Below are 19,573 nucleotides of genomic sequence, written 5' to 3'. Positions count from 1 at the left end.
TGGGAAAATAGTAAATAATTCTTCCTTTAAACTGGCAATAGATCACTAATGCCATGAATTGGCATTCGCATATGATAATGTTTAATGTAGTGGCAATTAGCACTTTGGGGAACATTACAAAAATACAATACAATACAATAATAACACACGACCTGATGTGCTGCAGCAAGTGATAATCGAAGCCCCACAGACTTGGCATAATAGCTCCAGCATCACCTGCCTTTCTTCTTGATGCATTTGTCACTCAGACCATTTTGTACTTCTTCAGCGTCGTTAATGCTTCCTAGGAGATTGAAGCCTTTTTGTTATATTAATTAATTAGCCCAACTGATAAGTGGTTTTGTTAAGGCTACATATTTCAGTGCCAAACATGAGTTCCCTTACTTATGTCTTTATGTGGCGTGCACGCTGTTTATGGAATCATATCTACTGTAGATAGAGAACTAGGTCAGGTCAAAAATAAATGTTTTCAAAATACACATATGATGAATAGACAGTGGATAGACAGTGGACCTTTGTGACAAAAACATTTCAAAGTCTGCTTTATAATCATTTCATGTATTGCAAATTCCAGCTCTTGCATCAATTACACACTTATAACAAAGACTGTTTTAAAGTCAACTACATTAAGAGGAACATGTTATAGTACATTTGTAACATACCAAATGAATGAATAAAGCTGAGAACTTATGAAAAATGATGTAAATGAAAATGTTTCCAAGCCCTAAGAAGAGTGTACTGTAGTTGGTTCTACTATACATTACTCCTCTGCTTTGTAGCAGAAAACTCCACGCTTTTCCTGCGGAGGAGGGAAACCGAAGCTGCGCACTCCCGGCTCAGAAGGACCGCAGTTTCTTCGCGGCCTTGTGATGGGATAGCGAACACTTCCATCAGCCAACCAGCCGGCATTGCAGTGGTCCAATCCTTTGAATTTCCATGCAGCATAGAGCTGTCCAACTTTAGCGATCTGTGCTTTGTCTTCCTCACAGGCCTGTCGAGCCTCGGTCAGGTTCATTTTGTGGGAAGGTTGAAAATAGTAGACTTGCCCTTTGGATGTAAACGGGAATGTGGCATTTAGGTTAAGCAGATATTGTATGTTGTTTACACGCATGCGTTACGTTTGCCCTCTGTATTCGACCCATTACAGTAGTGAACGCAGCAGGTAGGTGTGTAGTGTGTACACCAATGTCACAATTTATTTCGAATGTAATCAAATGTACTTTTTAACTATTCTTTGTGCAACTATTCAAGGAAATGTCCAAACATTTTGCAGTACAAAAGAAGGCAACAATGTAATGCATTCCAAAACAAAAGGCATCTCATTATTCCATATTGTTTAATTATTCATTGCTTATTACTGATGCCTACAAGGGTGTACCTGGGGAACAGTAAATAATGTTGCCTTCATGCAAATCAGCATCAGGTTAAAGCAACCCCACCTCGCATCGAAGAGGAAAAGCAGAAGGCGTCATAGCGATGGTGGGTCAGCTGGCGCCTGCCATAGTTCCGAATGCCTGGGGCAAGCCCGGGGCCTCCGCAAGGTGCTCTGGGCTGGGAGATGGGGTAATGGACTGTGCCATCGGCCAGCCAGCCTGCATTGCACCAGTTCAGTCCGTCCTCCCAGGAATGAAAGAGCTGACTGAAAGTGGCCAGTGTGGCGTCCTGCTGCTCACACACCTGTTGAGCCTCCAGAAAACTCAAGTAGTAACGTCCAAGAGGATGCTGGTATGGAAACACTACACCTGTGGGGGTAGATGGGTTTTTTACAGTGGTGAGATGTTTATATTAAGAAACGTGTTTTTGTATAGTTTTTGAATGTTTAACTAGAGCTGCATGGTGCAATAGTGGTTTGTGTGTCTGCTTCGCAGTCAAGAAGTCCCGAGTTCCAAGCTCCCGAGCTCCGGCCTTCCTGTGTGTAGTTTGCATGTTCTCCGGTGCTAGCCTTCCGCCCACATTCCAAAAAAGAATGGATCATTGACAAGAATGTTCAGTAATTAAGGCATAGTGCACTAATTAGGGCTACACGAACCGGTAGTGACTCGAATTGGAATTCGAGTGGATGGGGAAAAGCCATCGACGAATCCCAATGTTCGGATTTAAATCAGAACGAATCTTACAATATCATGTTACTTCCTCTATTCCGACAAGCGCTGCAACTCCTGCTATGCCGCATTTACTTAAAAAAATACAAACTATTTCACCATTTTTGTCCGACGCTATTTTGACTTGCTGCGGTTAGTTTCTGCGCATGTGCACATTTGGCCTCGGTGGCCGCAGTGGGGACGGCGATGAAGTCTATAGCCCCCCACCGAGACTATGATCTCTGCGGAATTAGGCGTCCGATAACTGAGCCTGAGGAGCTGGATGGATATTCATGGCAGCGCCACAACCAAAGCTGGAAAGCAGAGATCACTGGAGGGGGTGACTGTGGCAAAATGAATGGGACAAAATTGGCCCAACACAGCGTGGCAGCTTGCCACCTAGCCAGCCTGCTAGCTAGAGGGGAGGCAACAGGTCTGGAACTCTTTGATGAAAAAATACATACAGTATACTTGTACCTCTCAACTCAAGATCCACTGTAGTTCTCTTGTCCTCCAGTCCATCCACCACTTCGCAGACATAACGGCCTGTGTCGTTCAGTCGGAGTTCAGTCATCTCAAGTGAAACATCGTCTGCAAAGTCCAGCCTGAGCCGCACACGTCCTCTGATGGACAACAAGTATTCAATGTTAGCAGTTATTTGAAGAATATACTGTAACATCAACTCACACATAGCTGGAAAAAAAACAACCTGAATTTTCTAAAAGTTCGACTGCGGGATCCCACAGCCGCCAGCACGTCTGTCTGGGGTCCCCCAGCGACAGGAAACCAGGACCACTTAATTCGCACCTCCCTGGGAGAGTTGAGCTCAGGCTCGTACCAAAACCTGCATGGCAGTGTTGCATTTCCCCCCCGGAGTGCAAACACGGACGACAAAGCAGAGTCCACATGGAGGTTGACATTATTGTAATAACCTGGAAGAAACAAGAATGGACACTTGTGATATTTATTTCTTTAGCAGCTATGAATCCAAATACTGTACAGTACCAGAACAATATACTTCTTTCATACTTTCCCTATATATAATTTTATATCACATGATTCTGCTACTGTGAGACATGCGGTGTCCATTTTGACTTAGCTACCAAATATTTTATATATATAAAGTTGAAAAAAAAATAAATGCAAGAATGTGATTTAATGTTGACTAATTTAAAAAATAATAATAAAATAAGCTCATAGAAGTAAAAATACACATACTGGATTTGTTGACCTTCCCATTGAGGTATTGTTGGTAGAAGAAGGAGTTTGGGATCGTTGGTGCGGCCAGAGTCCATTTTGGAAGCATCAGCTGGAGGCACCATAGCACCAGCACCTGGAGGCAAAACATGGTATCCTGACTCCAACCACCAGGGCAAGAGATAGCGCTTGGTAGCTGAAGGCTCCTTCGTTCAAGCTGCAAGACAAAAGTTGCTTGTCACCTCGTCTGAAAAAGAGAACAAATACATCAATAGAATCACAATAAAGTCAGCTTCACCGTGACTGTCACTGCTCTGCTGCAGCTAAAAGCCCCCAGCCCAGTCAATTTGACTTCTGGATGGGAAGAGCCATGTGTGTGTGCGTCTGTGTGTGCGTCTTACCAGTTAGTGACAGGATCACACATCTCCACTCTTCGATGCAAAGATACTTTGCAGTTCAATAATGACAGATATTCATTTTTCCGCGTTTTTTCAAATCAATCTTTGCGCTGCTTTGTTTCTCCTGAGAAAAAGTCATGTACTTTTCAATTGTATGACCATAGTCTGATTTAAGGTCACTGTCGGCTCATGACAAAAAAAAAAAAAAAAAATGACAAAAACACTGGTAGAACTCGAGACATTTTATGGTTATTTCACATCCCATCTGCAAGCCATCATGCAGTTTTATTGAAACACTATGGTCTTTTATAAGGAAACCAACTGTACTGTGGTAATTACTCATCTACTAAGAGTTAGCATGCAGAGTGGTGACGGATGTGCATCCAGCACATTTATTGAAGAGATGAAAGGGCTTGCCAGGGGCCAAACATACTAAGACTGTGAACATTGTTGGGAGAGGGGCTAATAGTGTATAATTATTCTTGTAAACAGAAGGCCAAACATCAGTTGCCAGCATGCAAAGGGGCAACTAAATGCATCTTACAGCTCCTGCAAGATTTTGTACTTATTTTGAATATCAACAAGTCTAATTTGTAGAAAGGTTGGCAAGTGACACTGATGATAGATCTCTTAATTGGAATCCTTCTTTCAGGTTGTCTCTACTGCGTCCCGAGTCGCCAGATGACTTCTTCTGCACATGGCTTCATTGACAAGTCTGGACATGCATGAAAACATCCACCAACACCCACTGACTAGTGGTGAAACTGTGGGAAATTAAACTTACAGTACTGTATAACCTTTCTGTATGTACTATATGTAATAGAACGCGTACTAAACCCTGTATGTGTGTGTGTGTCATGCATGACAAGAAACATGATTATGTATACATCTTTAATTAATGACATTTAAAAAAAAAAAAAAAAAGCATTTATCTTCATCTTTCTTAACATGTTAAGTGCTGTCAAACTGTTACATTAAAATTGATTTTAAAACTAAGAAAAAATACATCTGAAATGTGTGAACAAAAACATTATCTACAGAAGTCACAGCGTACCAAAATCCATATTGCACTACCCATGCTTCATCGTGCTTTTGTGTGCTTCACTTATGAAACAAAAGTTGGCCTTGCGCGAGATGTTTTGCTTGTTTTAGCGTGTCTGTTCTTAAAGATCATTAATAGGACAGAAAATGGTGTAAACCCAGCAACCATATTAGCATGGAGTACATGTCAACATACGCAAAAACAGTGGATTAACTGGAAGATTTTAGGATACAATTGAAAGCATGGATACACAATAGAAATAACCAATGTCAAATCATGAAAGAATAGAAAGAAAAAAACACTAAAGAAAGTGCTACGTATGTTTAAGTCCCAGTTTTTTCCGCCAACATGAGCTTGATCCAGAGAGTTGTACAATGCAATGTAAACTCTGTCATAGGGGGAGATGAGGAAATGAAATGAAGATGGAGATCTGCAACAGGACGTGAATTCTCTAGTCATCGCAGCCCAGCAGCTCCATGCGTAGAGTGATGCGCTCGTGCCACTCCCAGGGAACCACTCGGACAAATCGGGCATAGAATGGTGGCTCAAATACATTCTTCAAATGACTGTTGTTGTCAATATTGCCTTGGAAAAGCTGTAAGGTAATATGCACATGACTCAGTGAAAGGAACGGTATGGAAACTTCTCTTTTGAATGAATTCTATCAGAAAAAGAATGTCATGTCACTTTCTGCTGGGGTTAGTCTTGGATAAATGGTCAACATATTCAGCGTACCCTTTACATACATGCAAATCAGTCTCCTTTCAGCGAAATTCGCCGTTTTGAACTCAAAATAGCCCATTTACGCAAATCGTACAGATCAGATGAGTTTTTCCTTTCCAGATAAATCAGAGGAGTTGACGAGATCAGAAAAAACACTTCCGCCGCTTCTGCTGGTAAGAAGTAACGATGCGTTTACTCCATTACAATGATCTAAATACCGCTCGCTACTTTTTTTGATCAATTATTGCTTATTTATCAACTATTTCGTGCGCGAGACTACGACTTCCGCATTGGACGCTGTTTCCAATTTAAGCGCTAGTGACGTTTAAATTTAGTTCACCAATCAAACGACACAAGAAAGTCACATGGCCTCACACAACGTCTTCTATTGGGCTTCCCGGGGATAGGTATTAAAGGTAGATAAGCTAGCCCGGGTGATTGCCGTGCCTACGTGGCGGCCATTTTGGGAAGATCGTCGTTACTGTGAAGGCAATGGCGCACCGCTCTTGTTTAAATTAGACGAACAAAAACAACAGCTTTCATGTATTGTAGTACTTGTCTGACCAAATATGGATATTTATATAACTTGAGAAATCACCGTGCAGTAAATTGCAAACGTTTTTGTTGTTTATTTTATTTTTTATTGTTTGTGCTACGGCGGCACGGTGGCCGTCTGGTTAGAGCGTCAGCCTCACAGTTCTGAGGACCCGGTTTCAATCCCCGGCCCCGACTGTGTGGAGTTTGCATGTTCTCCCCGTGCCTGGGAGGGTTTTCTCCGGGCACTCCGGTTTCCTCCCACATCCCAAAAACATGCGTGGTAGGTTGATTGAAGACTCTAAATTGCCCGTAGGTGTGAATGTGAGTGCGACTGGTTGTTTGTTTGTATGTGCCCTGCAATTGGCTGGCAACCAGTTCAGAGTGTACCCCGCCTCCTGCCCGATGACAGCTGGGACAGGCTCCAGCACGCCCGGAAGCGGCTCAGAAAATGGATGGATGGATGGATGTTTGTGCTACTTACTCAGTACTTGAGTAATTATTTCTGTGTGTACTTTTTACTCTTAAGTAAAATTTTTTAGGACTACTTTTTACTTTTGTCACATTATGGTCAAGTAAAGGTACTCTTACTCGAGTACAATGTTTGGCTACTCTAGCCACCTCTGGAGCGGACATTTCTCGATTACTCCTTTTACCGTAAAGCAACATTTTTGCGCATCAGATCAGCCAGTGTCGTATTTGTTGCACGGGTCTTTTTATTTTGGCGTTGAGGTGCTGCGGGTCGTGGCCCGTGTTGTGGTCCCTGCGGGGACAAGAGCTGATCTGCGAGTACATCTTGTATTAATTAGGAAACGCGCCTACAATTATCTAATTAGTAGGCTTTACACTATCAGGATTTTTGGGGCCGATCACCGATCGGCAAGTTTTAAAAAAACAATAACCGATCACTGATCCGATCACAAGATGGAGCAATGTGTCTGTTTACATGACTTGTTCATTTATTGAATATCCTTGTGTACTGTATCCATCCATTTCTGTACAGCTTATCCCCGCTGGAGCCATCCGTCCCAGCTCAAATTATTCTCAAGCATTTTAGACAAAAGTTAAAACACTAATGACCTCTAGGGGCCATTCAAGGATTGGCCACTGACATAAATTTTGGTCAAATCAACATTACATGACAGAAATAATGGGTGCTAACTTACTGTAATTAAATTACTGAAATATATACTGTTAATGACATGCTTACTCTAACTTTCTCACTATCGCAACTATATGGACGGGTATTGTACAGAGTTCGAGTCCGTTTGACTTTTTTTTTTTTTTTTTTTTTTTTTTTCCCCCCCACGCTGTGTTGCATGCTCCTCGTGTACATTCTTCAGGTGCTCGATCAAATTTGTTGTGTTGAAGCATTTAGATGACGTTCCCCACGACGTACTTCAGTTGTGCACAGACTGCAAATAATTTACGTGTTGTTTGTCTGATACACACCGACGAAGTGTATTTTCACCGACAAGATTGATGTTCGGGATTATGTCACAACACAGAATGGACTAACTTCAAATTCAGAAATGGCCAATAAAAATACTGTACTTAATATTTTCCTGGAGGATGCATTAGGGATTACCCTTTGAAATTGTTAATAGTGGAAAAATGAAGTGAAACAGACAATGATTGTAGTCAATTCTTTTCCAGAATGAGAGTGCTTAAAGAGGAGGATGCTATTCATGTGGCACAGCTTGAAGCAGGCATCAGGTGCAGGTGGAGATGGGCCTGGCTCAAATTGGAGGCCAGAACAAAAAAGCAAAGAAATTAGGCAAATTTAATTTTAATCTTAAATTTGTACATCAACATCTACTTGAGCGGTGAAAATAAATGTTTTTCTGTGTGAATTTTTTTTTATTTTTATTTTGCCTTATTCTACTCTTCAGAGTCTTCCAGGTTGCTTAATTTATGTTAAAATAAAAAATAAAATCTCTGCAGGGGCAGACATCTTGGACATTTTATGTTCCAGCAAGACAGCGAGCGCTCCAGTGCATAAAGCAAGGTCTTAATACACACGTTTGGATGAGTTTGATGTACGTAGAAGAACCAAAGACCCTCTCCCTGTCTCTTATTTTCCATTAACTGTAGGTTAATGGCCATTAAAAAACTTAAATCCATATAGTTTACAGTACTGCTAATGTTATAACCATTTCTTTCTGAGTTTTTTTTGTTCAATTGGGGCTGGGATAGAATAAAGATTATTTTGTTTTTCCTTTTAAACATTTCAAATAAAAATGCGTACACATGTTGAATAGATAAGAGAATTGCTTGAATATACAAACGACTGACCTTATCACTGTCTGTGTTAATGTCCTTCACCATACTCCAAGTTTCTTCATCATTACTGTAAGCCACTTTGAACACAGACACAAATTGCACCACCCCAAAGTCCTTTGCCCCTTGAGTGATGATACCCGTGATTCGCTTTGTCTTCTCGAGATCCACCTGAGAAGAAATACTGACCATTACAACTTGAAAAACAGCGTAGTGACAGTGTAGTCCTTAAAGTACGTGCGCTGTCCGTCACCTGGATCCACTCTGATCGGTTGTTTTGGGAAGGAGACCAGGCATTAGTCTTTCCCTGCTTATCGAGGCGGGCAAATTGAGGGAGCCAAGTAAAGGTATCGATGCCCCATGTGCGGAAGGAACTGGAGGCTGAAACTTGGCCATCTGAGATCAGCCGAGACTTCATTCCCATTGGCTCTGAGCACCCTGTTGTGTTTGAACAAACTGTGAATAAAGAAGTAGACAAACGAGAGGAATGGGAAAACCAAGAGGAGAGAAAGCGGAAAAGATAAATAAAGAAACCCACAGAAGAGACTAATCCTCCACCAGAAAATCAGAAAGAAAAAAATGTGACTGATCCAAATAATTTCCAATACAAACCAAAGCCACAGTGGCCACAGAGGAGTAAGGCAGGAAGAACAGTGGCATGCATAAGAGAAAGTACACAGTGCAACACAAGACTATGTACTATGCTTCTCTGCAAATATTTTAGCTGACATTTTCATCTGGAGTCAAATTTCCAAAATGCAGAAATTATGTCTGCCTGACTTTATGTATGTACATACATTTCCAGTAAATAACTGTAAAATGTAAGGCCATTGCCATGGCATGCTGTATTATTATGAGAATCCAGTTGCAACTGGGTGCTTTGGGTGTGTTTACCATTGAGTTCGCATCCCACCAACTCCATGCGCAGCGTGCATGCCTTTCGGCAAACCACAGGGATTATACGGATGTATTGGGCCACAATGGGTGGGTCGAAAAGATTGGTCTTTGTGCTGTCGTTATCTGTGTTGCCCACAAAAACCTGCAGTTCAAAGTTGAATCATAATCAGACGCTCAACTGTGTCTTGGGCTTTTTCGTCACGCATGATAAGGTCTAACCTTGTCTCTCCATTGTCCATCCATTCCGTACGTGGTATAGGTCTTTCCATCAAAGCTGCTCGACACTTTGAAGGCCTTTATGTATTCTGCCGTGCCCATTCGACTGGCGCCTTGAGTTATTATTCCTGTTAGACGCATCTTCTTCTGCATGTTGATCTGGCGTCAAAAAGTGGCGCGATATCATTGTTAAAGCTTTTTTTCCAATTGGCTACTCTATCACTTAGGCTGAACAATGGCTTCTTTCACCTCGATCCAAGGATTCTTGTCATGGGCAGCCGATGTCCAGGCATTGACGATGCCTTGATTGTTGAGCCGGGCCAATTCCGGGCCCCAAGACTGAAGACCGAGAATGCCGTAGTGCACAGAAGAAGCTGAAATCTGGGCGTCTGCGATTGCTCCTCCCTCCATTCCAAGTAGAGAAATACAACCTGAGAAACAAAAATGTAAAAAAAAATAATAATAATTTAAAAAATAGTATTACATAACCTGCACACAACTGCATTACAGCACTCTCTTTTTACTCAGTTTTTTTTTAATGTCTTTCAATTGCATTGTAATAAATTAAACACAACAAACATTATTTTGATTTAGTATAAAACTGGATGTTTGAATGGTCCCTGGACAGAAATCCAACCAAAACAGGACTACTGCACAAGCAGAGTAACTATTGTAAACACATTAATTTTGCAGTTGAATCACCACTGTGTATTGAATATGAAACACATTGAACAGGAAGACGGACGACTGGTTGAGCACATCTGCCTCACAGTGCAGAGGTCGTGGGTTCAAATCCGGGCTCTGGCTTTCCTGTGTGGCGTGTTCATGTTCTCCCTGTGCTTGCATGGGTTTTCTCCAGGTACTCCAGTTTCCTCCCACATTCCAAAAACACGCATGGTAAGTTAACTGAATACGAAATTGTCCTCAGGTGTGAATGTTTGTTTGTGTATGCTGTATGTGTCCAGGGTATGTATCCATACCTGCTGCCCGAAATCAGCTGGGATAGGCTCCAGCACACCCGTGAACCTAAACGAGCTTCACCTTTTGGCTCAGCTCCTTTTTCACCATGAAAGACCGATGCAAGGTTTGCATCACGGCCACACCCATCCGCCTGTCGATCTCGTCAATCTCCCGCTCGATTCTTCGCTCACTCGTGAACAAGTAGCCAAGATACTTGAACTCCTTCACTTGGGGCAGGATCTCATCCCTGAGAGGCCACTCCACACTTTTCCGACTTGGGAAAATGGACCATGGCGTCAGATTTAGAGGTGCTGATTCTCATCCCAACCGCAGCTAGATGAAGCCAGCAGAACTGCTTCATTTGGCAAACGCAGAGAAGTAATAATGAGGCCACCAAACCGGAACTCCCCAACACCTCGGCTACGGCTGGAAATTCGGTCCATGAAAGCTATGAAGTGAATTGGTGACAAAGGGCAGCCTTAGTGAGGTTCAACCCGTACTGGAAAAAAAAATATCCAATTTACTGAGGGACAGAGCGGCCCATATCTGGGGGGCCAGCACCCCGTACTCCCGGAGTATCCCCCACAGGACCCTGCTGGAGGTGGAGAGCCGGTCACCTGTTCCACGACCGGGACGATAGCCACATTGCTCCTTCTGAATTTGAGTTTCCACTTTGTAACGGGCCCTTCACTAGAACTACTACAGTATACAGTACTTAATATACCAGATATATAATACTTGAAGAATGGATACATAAATGTATGCGAGTTAATGGACTGATGTTATAGTGAGTGCACATACGTAGTTGGCACTGCTTCCCAACATAGGGTGAAGGGCAGTGACATGAATAATCGCCATCAAGATCTCTGCATATGCCTCCGTTTTTACATGGACGCTTGGCGCAGTCATTCACATCTGGAAATAAAGACAGAGTTATTGTTTTTGGCACAATTAACATCACCAAAGTTCAGAATTCATAGCAGGAGTGCTTTCGACAATGTAGCGCCTTTAAACAAGGTCCATGTCATGGAGTCAAACCGCCACAGGGTGGCACACATAGACCAAATCTAAACATCACATGGGCAATACAGTGCTCCCTCGCCACTTCGCGCTTCATGTTTTGCGGCTTCAGTGCTTCGCGGGTTTTTCCAAAATATTCATAAAATAAAAAAAATACAGCCATATCGGGAGCCATATTGCGGAAATACGCGTTGTTTTCAGGTTGATGTGCGCGAGAGGTTTCCCTGCATGCCAAACAAAGAGATGAGTTGACTCAGAGGCTTTGTACATGCCTGTACTGTACGGGCACTCATACAAGGCGCGTGATTGCTTCCCGGCGCGACATCAACCAATGAGAGCACGAGTGGATTTATCCCGTGAGCTGATTGGCTGCGCATCATCGCAGCCTCGCCCAGCATCTTCCCTTGTTGTGTCTCGCCAGTCTCGTCCACGCTGTTGTGTTCCCAATAACGTTTTTGTTTAAGCGATAATTTTTTGATTAGTTAAGCCCTTGCAATGCCGCCGAAGCGCTGTGCCCCTGCGAAAGCTTCCTCCGGGGCACCCAAGAGGAAGAAGAAGATGATGACCATCAGCGAAAAAGTGAAACTTTTAGATTTGATCAGAGAGGGCAGAAGTTATGCATCTGTGGCACGCCATTATGGCTTTGGTTTTATCATTAAAGATTTAAGTAAATATGTGTACTGTTGTAATCTTTGTCTCAAATATGTAAAGTATAAATACTGTTTACATATTTTAAACATTTTGGTACCCACATACACATCCACGAAAATTCCTAGGGGACGGGGGGGACGGGGGGGGACGGGGGGGGGGGGACAAATCCTACTTCGCGGTTTTTCACCTTTCGCGGGGGTTCTGGTCCCCATTAACCGCGAAAAACGAGGGAACACTACTGTACTTTTTAAACATGCAGCTAAGACTTTCTTCTTTCTTCCAAACTACTATCTTGTTTATCTTTGAACTGTAGTTATCTTTGTGTCCCTTTATGATTGATCAGCAAGCATATTATAGATTATTCATCCTAAAAATAAGATATGTGTATTAATATTTTAAATTTCAAGTGCACCTCGTCAATATACCACAAAGCCCAAGTATGAATGTGAATAATAATGTGATTGTTTTATTCAGGATTAAACTGAAATAAAGTGGGATAGCTTTCAGCTAACTTCTTTCATTGGGGATGTAGGGGACTTTCAATCTAAATTCACTCAAGTAATTGACAAACAAACCATTTTCCACCAATTTTTTTACAATGTCAGTACCCTGTGTATCACTACAACCTATTGCTTTTTAAGGGACTTGGACTGAATTAATGCAAGAATAAAGCAATTAATGTTGTCAATTACTGTATCAATGTCTGTCTCTGGAGTTACGCAAACCCAGACAAATAGGGAACCAGAAAAAAATTGAAACCCAATATAGTAGGCTAGGTGGCATCAATTTAAAAAAATAATAATAATAATTTTAAAAAACAAGATGGGATTTGGGGAGGAAGGCAGAGGAGGCAATTATAGATTTGGAACTCACATGATGATGTCAAATGGTTAAAGGCCTGGGTAATTCAGGATTAAATTAAGAATCAATAAGGAATAAGCAGGAAAAAAATGCTGTTCACTGATAATTGTTATAAAGTACCAATGAGAAACACATCCTTAGTTATGACTTTTTGTTGATTTTCATTGTTCTAATTCTAGGGATTCAATGACAAAAAAAAAAAAAAAAAAAAAGTATCTAATTATTAACTCGTGGAAGTATCCAAGTAACTTAACTTTGTTGATTGTAGCCTGTGTCAATGAAACAATTGCCCTGAATGTTGATGATAAACAAGGCGTTGTGCTACCTTGTCTCACATGGCCTAAAAGACTGCTAAAGCAGACGACAGGTTGACGTAATTCCACATGGATCCGTGCAATTCTTGCTCCACTAAGAGGATTGGTCAAAAGGCCAGTATGGCTGTGACAACACAAATAAAACAGCTGAGAAACATTTGATCCTACTGAGAAAGGACACAAAATAATCGGACCGATTTGCTCTAAATCCAGCACTGTAGCACATGGATTATACCAAACATTCCGTTTTGTGAACAACAATTAATTTTCACACATAGAGACAGTTATGAATACAGCATAAACTTTGGGAAAGTAAAATGCATATTTCTCCGAACCGTACTGTTTCACTATTACCACATCATTAGTTTTAGCTATATATAAAGCTCTCTAAGTATATGAATGGGTTCCACCCTAACCACGAGACCATTTCTGCCAATGACGTCTGACGCAGAATTAGAACTGGTGCAGGGAGTAGACTCCACAAACACTACAATTGGTGGTCAGCCTGTGACTTTGGGATAGGATGAACTGTTCATTCAAAATAAATATCCTTTTAGTAAACATCGTCAAGATGTGGGTGAAATGTGTGTTTTAACTCAACATGTCGCTTCACCTTCCACATTTCTCAGACACATGGGATTTATAGAATCACAAATAATTGAGAAAAGATATTTTTGCAAGGACTGCAAGGTATCTTGGTCATTCTGTTAAGAGGATTTCGGCACGGCGGCCGACTGGTTAGAGCGTCTGCCTCACAGTTCTGAGGACCCGGGTTCAATCCCCGGCCCCGCCTGTGTGGAGTTTGCATGTTCTCCCCGTGCCTCCATGGGTTTTCTCCGGGCACTCCGGTTTCCTCGCACATCCCAAAAAAAAACCATGCAAAATTGCTAAATTGCCCGTAGGTGTGAATGTGAGTGTGAATGGTTGTTTGCTTGTATGTGCCCTGCGATTGGCTGGCAACCAGTTCAGGGTGTACCCCGCCTCCTGCCCGATGATAGCTGGGTTAGGCTCCAGCACGTCCTCGACCCTTGTGAAGAGAAGCGGCTCAGAAAATGGATGGATGGATTTCTTGGAATTCATGAAAATATTTGAGCTCTTATGGTCAAGCTCAAGTCTGTGAGAATTTGTGTGGGTGGCATCTGCATGCTAAGAGACTTAGAGAGGGGTTTCCTTACTAATTAGCCAAACAGAACAACCGCAAGTTATTGCATTCAAGAAAACACAACTCTGTGAAAGAGGTTCTTTAATGAGACTACTGCAGGGGCAGATAACTCATCCCAGACAACTGGGATGCTACGACCTCAATCATGTACTGTATAGTCTAGTAGAAAACCCATATTTGCTATTAGTGTTACACAATAGTGTCATTTTTAGGACAGGGTTACTACCTTGCTTTGTGAAAATCGGGGAGACAAAAAGTGTTTGAGCAGGATTTGATGATAACCTTTTCAACATTTTGCGCAATGATGTTAAATCTGGAGTTTTGTTCATTTGAGAGGCCTTTGAGGACATGAGTGCATCTTGTATAAAATGACATTAAGAACAGCGCTATTGCATAAAAGTACATACAGTACAATGCGCAAAAATACTTCTGAGTGAAGCATGGAATAGGGTTTGAACTTTCTAAAACTTGTAATGATAAATGATAATAATGTTCATGAATTCCCATTTTCAGTGACATCCATGCAAGCATCTTTCTTGACAGACAGAAATGATCGCGAAGGTTTAAACAAAGTGGTTCATATGGTACTTGATCTTATACATCAGGTCTTTATAATGTTTTCAAATACAATAAAGTCACTGAAAATCAACTGCCAGTTACAAAACTATTTCTGCTGACTAGGCTTAGGGGTAGTTAGGGTCAATCTAAAATAAAAGCTCAACCCTTGAGCTTGTATAAAATGTGGAACGTAACCTACGACTCAAGGACAAAAACGGCAGCCCGGCATTATGAGCCCCAATCAGAAGCAACTTACTCGTCTGGCAGTGAGCACCGTCAAAGCCCGCCCCGCAGTTGCAGATATACTCATTGAAAACATCTCCCCTCCTGCTTGGAGCGATCACCTGGCAAGTCCCATCATTCTTACAAGGGTTGGGACTGCAAGGTCCTGGGTGAAACAAGGTGGATACTTTCATTAGAAATGTTGCTGCCATTTGTACTCAAAGGATGTTTTGTTTGCGCTACCTGTCTCTGTAAGGTTGCACGTGTCTCCAGCAAACCCATCTGCACAGATGCAGATGAAGGGATCCTCTCCTACCCCTGTCACGCACGTTGCTCCATTATGGCAATTATTCACCTCACAGTAGTCACCTGGGAAATTGCATTGAGGAAAAACAGTGTTGAAAGGAGGAAAAACTAAAGCTCAATCAATTTCAATATCATTTGAAGGCCCATTGTGTTGTGCAGTGGTAACTCTTACTTTTTTTTATTTGACTGTTTATTTTTTTGAACTTCTTGTTGTGGTGGTACTGTGTGGGTTCTCGCTGTTTACAAGTTTCAACCACAGCTAATCTGAACATTCTCCGCCACTTGCAAATGAATTCTCAGACATGTAAGACATCAACAGAGAAATGAAATTCAGTAATCCCCCGCCATATCACGGTTGACGCTTCGCAGTCCTACTGTAGCCCAGATTTTTTGTGTGTTCTTACGTTTCTTTTTTATAGTTTGTACAATATTTTTGTCTTATCCATTACCCTTGTTCTCTCTCAAAATGTGTTAAAATGTGTTTGTATTGTTTTAAAAGTGTGTTTAAAGTCCATTAAAAAAAATTAAGTGCCATAAATGTTATAAAAACATGCCAAGGGTGTATTTAGATGCGGTATTTCTATTTCACTTATTTTGGGACTGTTCTGGAACCTACAGTAACTCCTAATTCATAAATAAATAAATTTGGGATGTTTGCAGTGTTGTTTTGGAGAAGAATATCGATATCGAGCACTAGTCTAGAGAACTGAGTCTTATTTCTTGGACGACTCCGGCAAATCAGGCAGAAAAACCAGGTGGGAGGGGCAGGGCACAGATTTATGGGTCATAATCTGGCTGTTTGTTTACTGTTACGATACCATTGAAGGTCATTATTCATTCCCTCAGCAGCATCTGGAAGCTTTCACATCAATGTGTTGGATAGTATGTGAATGAGTTTGACATCCATTTGTAAAATGAATCGACACCATGACTTGTCGAGACTGAAAATGCATTGTATTGCCGTCGTGTGGATTCTGTCTGGGCCCTGTTGGGCACAATATTTCTTCTTTCACAAGCCTCACAAGGATCTGTCAGTTCCGCTCAGACTACTTTCAACTCGAGCGAAAGGGACACAACATTTGTGTGTGACCATATGTTTAAAAAAGGAAATTAGTTTGTATACTTGAGTTTATTTCGAAAATTGAAGAAAATGTTAAATTATTGACCAATAATGACAGTAGTAGGTGAAGTAGGCCATTAGTTGGCCTGCTTTTGCAAATTACCCTCTGCATTATTTCCAAAACAAGTTTGGTTTTTTTTTAAAACTCAGAGCTCCATTACAAAGAGCTCAGGCTTGGGGACTTGCTGTCTGCCAAAGAGGGGCCTTAAATGGGACACATATCCTCCCAGCCCCCTTCCAAAATGTGGTTCTATAACTTTCGTAACCCTATAATACAAAATTCCACCACGCAGGTTACAAAACCTTTGCTCTTTCCTGTACCTCGTTAAAATAATTCGAGATTGTGAACAATATATATCACTACAGTCTATCTAATGTTTACATTTCACACCAAAGCAGTGAGTAGTGGTGACTTTGCAACTACAAGACTGTCAAGCAACCGGTTGTGCGATTCAACAAAACGGACACAAGCATTTTCGGCCAACAGCATTGACAACAAAACGCGACTGCGTGTGGTTGGGATTAAAAGATTCCAGGATTAGCCAGGTGAAAGAGAAGCGTGCAGCTCTTGGTCTGCCAGGGAATGAGTAGCTAGCTATACAACATGACAGAGCACCGGCAAAATGGTCAGGATGCTTGCTGCCAATGAACTGACAGGTGATCCGTCAGTGCTACAGGTGCTGGATGCATCCCCACGTCATAACAGCGGTCAGTCACCAGCCAATGGCATTCTGATCAGCCCAGACATGTTCTGACACTATGCAGGTGCAGGAAGTTGGCCGGACATTTCCAGGTTGATCTTGGGTTAGGTGAACAGACAGCTGCTTCATGTGGGCTCCACACACGAGCACATATGGCGCTATGTTTCCGCTCCATCTGTACCACCTCGTACTGTTTTCCAACAAAGATATCACTGGGACAAATGGCAGCGTGTTGTAAATACACAAATGTACATACAGTATGTTTCCAAGGAAGGTTAAAAAAAAAAAAAAAAAAACGGCTCATAATTAGGTCTCGCAATATACTGCAGTTTTTTTTCTTTTCTCCAAACACACTTCTTCCAATATAATACCACTATAGCGTGCTTGTTTACAGCTAACTCTGGAATTGAGATGAGTTGTTTCTTTAAAGTGAAAATGCATTTCCTGAAAACAGGTGACGCTCCGTAATAACTGGTATAGGGAACAACTCAAGGGACTTTAGCACATGTCATCATTTAAGTTTTATACTTTGAAAATCCTGCTGTCAACACGAGCTGGCTCAATTGTACACGGACTAAAACTAACAAGAAATGACAATATAAAAAGACAGCTGTGTTGCATGGTCCACGTTGCCTATTCCGTGAAAAGCAAAGTAGCTCGAATCACTGCAAAATGTTGATATGACAGTTGTCAACAAAGCCCTTTGCAAGTAAAGCGAGTTAAATAAACTTACCCGTGACCGACGACAGACATAGTAGAAGTGTCATCGCTGTCAAATATACTTTTTTTGCATTTCCGAAAGATGTCATATTTGTTTACTCTTTTATTCGGCCAAGGCAGTTTCCTAATGGAGCAGATCTACTGCCTTTAGCTGCATTCAAGTGCACTGTGAAAAGCACGAATTCACAGGCATGCGAAAGGAAGACCAAGCGGTAAAACCCGTGAGTGACGTCACCCCAGGGGGGCGGGGGCGGAGACCTTTGAAAAGTAAGTACAACGGCTTGAGTCATAAACATCATTGAATGCACCTTTTACAATACATATGTTTTTGTTTGTTTGTTTGTTTGTTTTTGTTTTGTATTTGCCACTATATCTTGCAAAAGATGTGAAATCAAAACTTCGGGAAAAGAAGTAAAGTAAATATGGTATTTGTTACACCATCCATCCATTTTCTGTACCGCTTTATCCTCACTAGGGTCGCGGGCGTGCTGGAGCCTATCCCACCTATCTTCGGGCGAGAGGCGGGGTACACCCTGAACTGGTCGCCAGCCAATCGCAGGGCACATAGACACAAACAACCATTCGCACTCACATTCATACCTACGGGCGATTGAGAGTCTTCAATTAACCTACCATGCATGTTTTGGGGATGTGGGAGGAAACCGGAGTACCCGGAGAAAACCCACACTTACAGTAAAACAACAACAATGTTCACCAAAATTTGAGTAAGCAACAGCTTAACAAACTCTGTCGCCCTCAGGTGGACACTTTTTGCAATAACATTTGGACCTGGCAGTGCCAGAGCCGTGTATAGTCTCATAGCCAATATCCACCAGGCCATCCATTTTCTATACTACTGGTCAACCTTAAACTCAATATTAAACTATTGAACTATTTTTAGAACAGGCTTGCGGGTTACTCATGTGGCCCTAGGTGGCCTGTGGGCAGGCACCATGACGACGATCCCACCCTGATGTAGATGTAGACTCTTCAATTAACCTTCACGCATACTCTGGATTGCATGCACAGCGAGACCCATGCAGGCAAAGTGCCAAAGTCACATAGTATGTCACTGCATTCAAGAAGAATCTCAACAGGTCTGTATAGCAAATGTAAATGTTAAAACACCGACAACCAGATTATTCACGTTTACATTAAAGAATATATTCATTTATTGTTTATATAAAATCTCGTTGGAAGATGCATGTGTACGGTATATTCAACATTAACGTCCTCTGACCATTGACAATTGTTTATGTCAATTATGCCAGAAGTAGATAAGACTTCCAAGGGTTGTAACTATCCAGCGACCCTTGTGAGGACAAGCGGCTCATAAAATGGATGGATGGGTTGCAACTAGAAAGGATAGAAACACTATATGTCTATAAGCCCTGAAAGGCTTGAACAGATGTCTTGGTAATGCAGTGGTGTGTCTGCGATAGGGCATTCTATTGATACTGTCGGGCAATATAAACAATACCCATCCATCTGTTTTCTGTACAGCTTCTTTGTTCTGGGTCATGCTCATGCACACAGTTTTAAATCATTTTGCTGCCAATCTTAATGTATATACAGGGTCGGTGTAGAGTAACTATAGGCATGTGAAATTG

The 19,573-nt window shown here is 41.8% G+C and overlaps 2 protein-coding genes across 4 annotated transcripts; both read right to left on the bottom strand.

Annotated features, from left to right (window-relative positions):
• Nucleotides 1-728: 728 nt before the first annotated feature.
• Nucleotides 729-3,429, bottom strand: LOC133414784 (hyaluronan and proteoglycan link protein 3-like). Its single transcript, XM_061700408.1, has 5 exons — nt 3,300-3,429; nt 2,791-3,013; nt 2,559-2,704; nt 1,440-1,742; nt 729-1,047 (listed from the first exon to the last, which is right to left on the bottom strand). The coding sequence occupies exons 1-5, from the start codon at nt 3,427-3,429 to the stop codon at nt 761-763; spliced, it is 1,089 nt and encodes a 362-aa protein (XP_061556392.1). The 3' UTR covers nt 729-760.
• A 1,041-nt stretch (nt 3,430-4,470) lies between these two features.
• On the bottom strand, nt 4,471-18,159 carry LOC133399172 (lactadherin-like). 3 transcript variants are annotated; one of them, XM_061670465.1, is made up of 11 exons: nt 17,977-18,159; nt 15,595-15,717; nt 15,360-15,485; nt 15,151-15,282; nt 11,130-11,243; nt 9,618-9,799; nt 9,372-9,527; nt 9,150-9,294; nt 8,509-8,693; nt 8,271-8,426; nt 4,471-5,313 (listed from the first exon to the last, which is right to left on the bottom strand). In XM_061670465.1, the coding sequence occupies exons 1-11, from the start codon at nt 18,050-18,052 to the stop codon at nt 5,170-5,172; spliced, it is 1,539 nt and encodes a 512-aa protein (XP_061526449.1). In that variant the 5' UTR covers nt 18,053-18,159; the 3' UTR covers nt 4,471-5,169. The 3 variants fall into 3 exon arrangements, with proteins under 3 accessions (XP_061526449.1, XP_061526448.1, XP_061526450.1); XM_061670464.1 differs by having other exon boundaries at nt 4,472-5,313; nt 8,509-8,711; nt 17,977-18,158; XM_061670466.1 differs by lacking the exon at nt 15,595-15,717 and having other exon boundaries at nt 4,476-5,313; nt 8,509-8,711; nt 17,977-18,157.
• Between the last annotated feature and the right edge of the window lie 1,414 nt (nt 18,160-19,573).

Source organism: Phycodurus eques, chromosome 2 (genome assembly GCF_024500275.1).
Source record: "Phycodurus eques isolate BA_2022a chromosome 2, UOR_Pequ_1.1, whole genome shotgun sequence".
NCBI lineage: Eukaryota > Metazoa > Chordata > Actinopteri > Syngnathiformes > Syngnathidae > Phycodurus > Phycodurus eques.
The sequence above is the reverse complement of the archived record's forward strand: the minus strand, read 5'-3'. Positions and strand labels throughout refer to the sequence as shown.

Coding starts and splice junctions, on each gene's coding strand:
- LOC133414784 (XM_061700408.1), bottom strand. CDS start 3,429: ATGTTTTGCCTCCAGGTGCTGGTGCTATGGTGCCTCCAGCTGATGCTT. Junction 1,743..2,558: donor AGTGGATCTTGAGTTGAGAG/GTACAAGTATAC, acceptor CTACCCCCACAG/GTGTAGTGTTTCCATACCAG. Junction 1,048..1,439: donor CTTTTCCTCTTCGATGCGAG/GTGGGGTTGCTT, acceptor TTACATCCAAAG/GGCAAGTCTACTATTTTCAA.
- LOC133399172 (XM_061670464.1), bottom strand. CDS start 18,052: ATGACATCTTTCGGAAATGCAAAAAAAGTATATTTGACAGCGATGACA. Junction 15,283..15,359: donor GTGCAACCTTACAGAGACAG/GTAGCGCAAACA, acceptor TGTTTCACCCAG/GACCTTGCAGTCCCAACCCT. Junction 9,295..9,371: donor ATGGACAATGGAGAGACAAG/GTTAGACCTTAT, acceptor TTTGAACTGCAG/GTTTTTGTGGGCAACACAGA.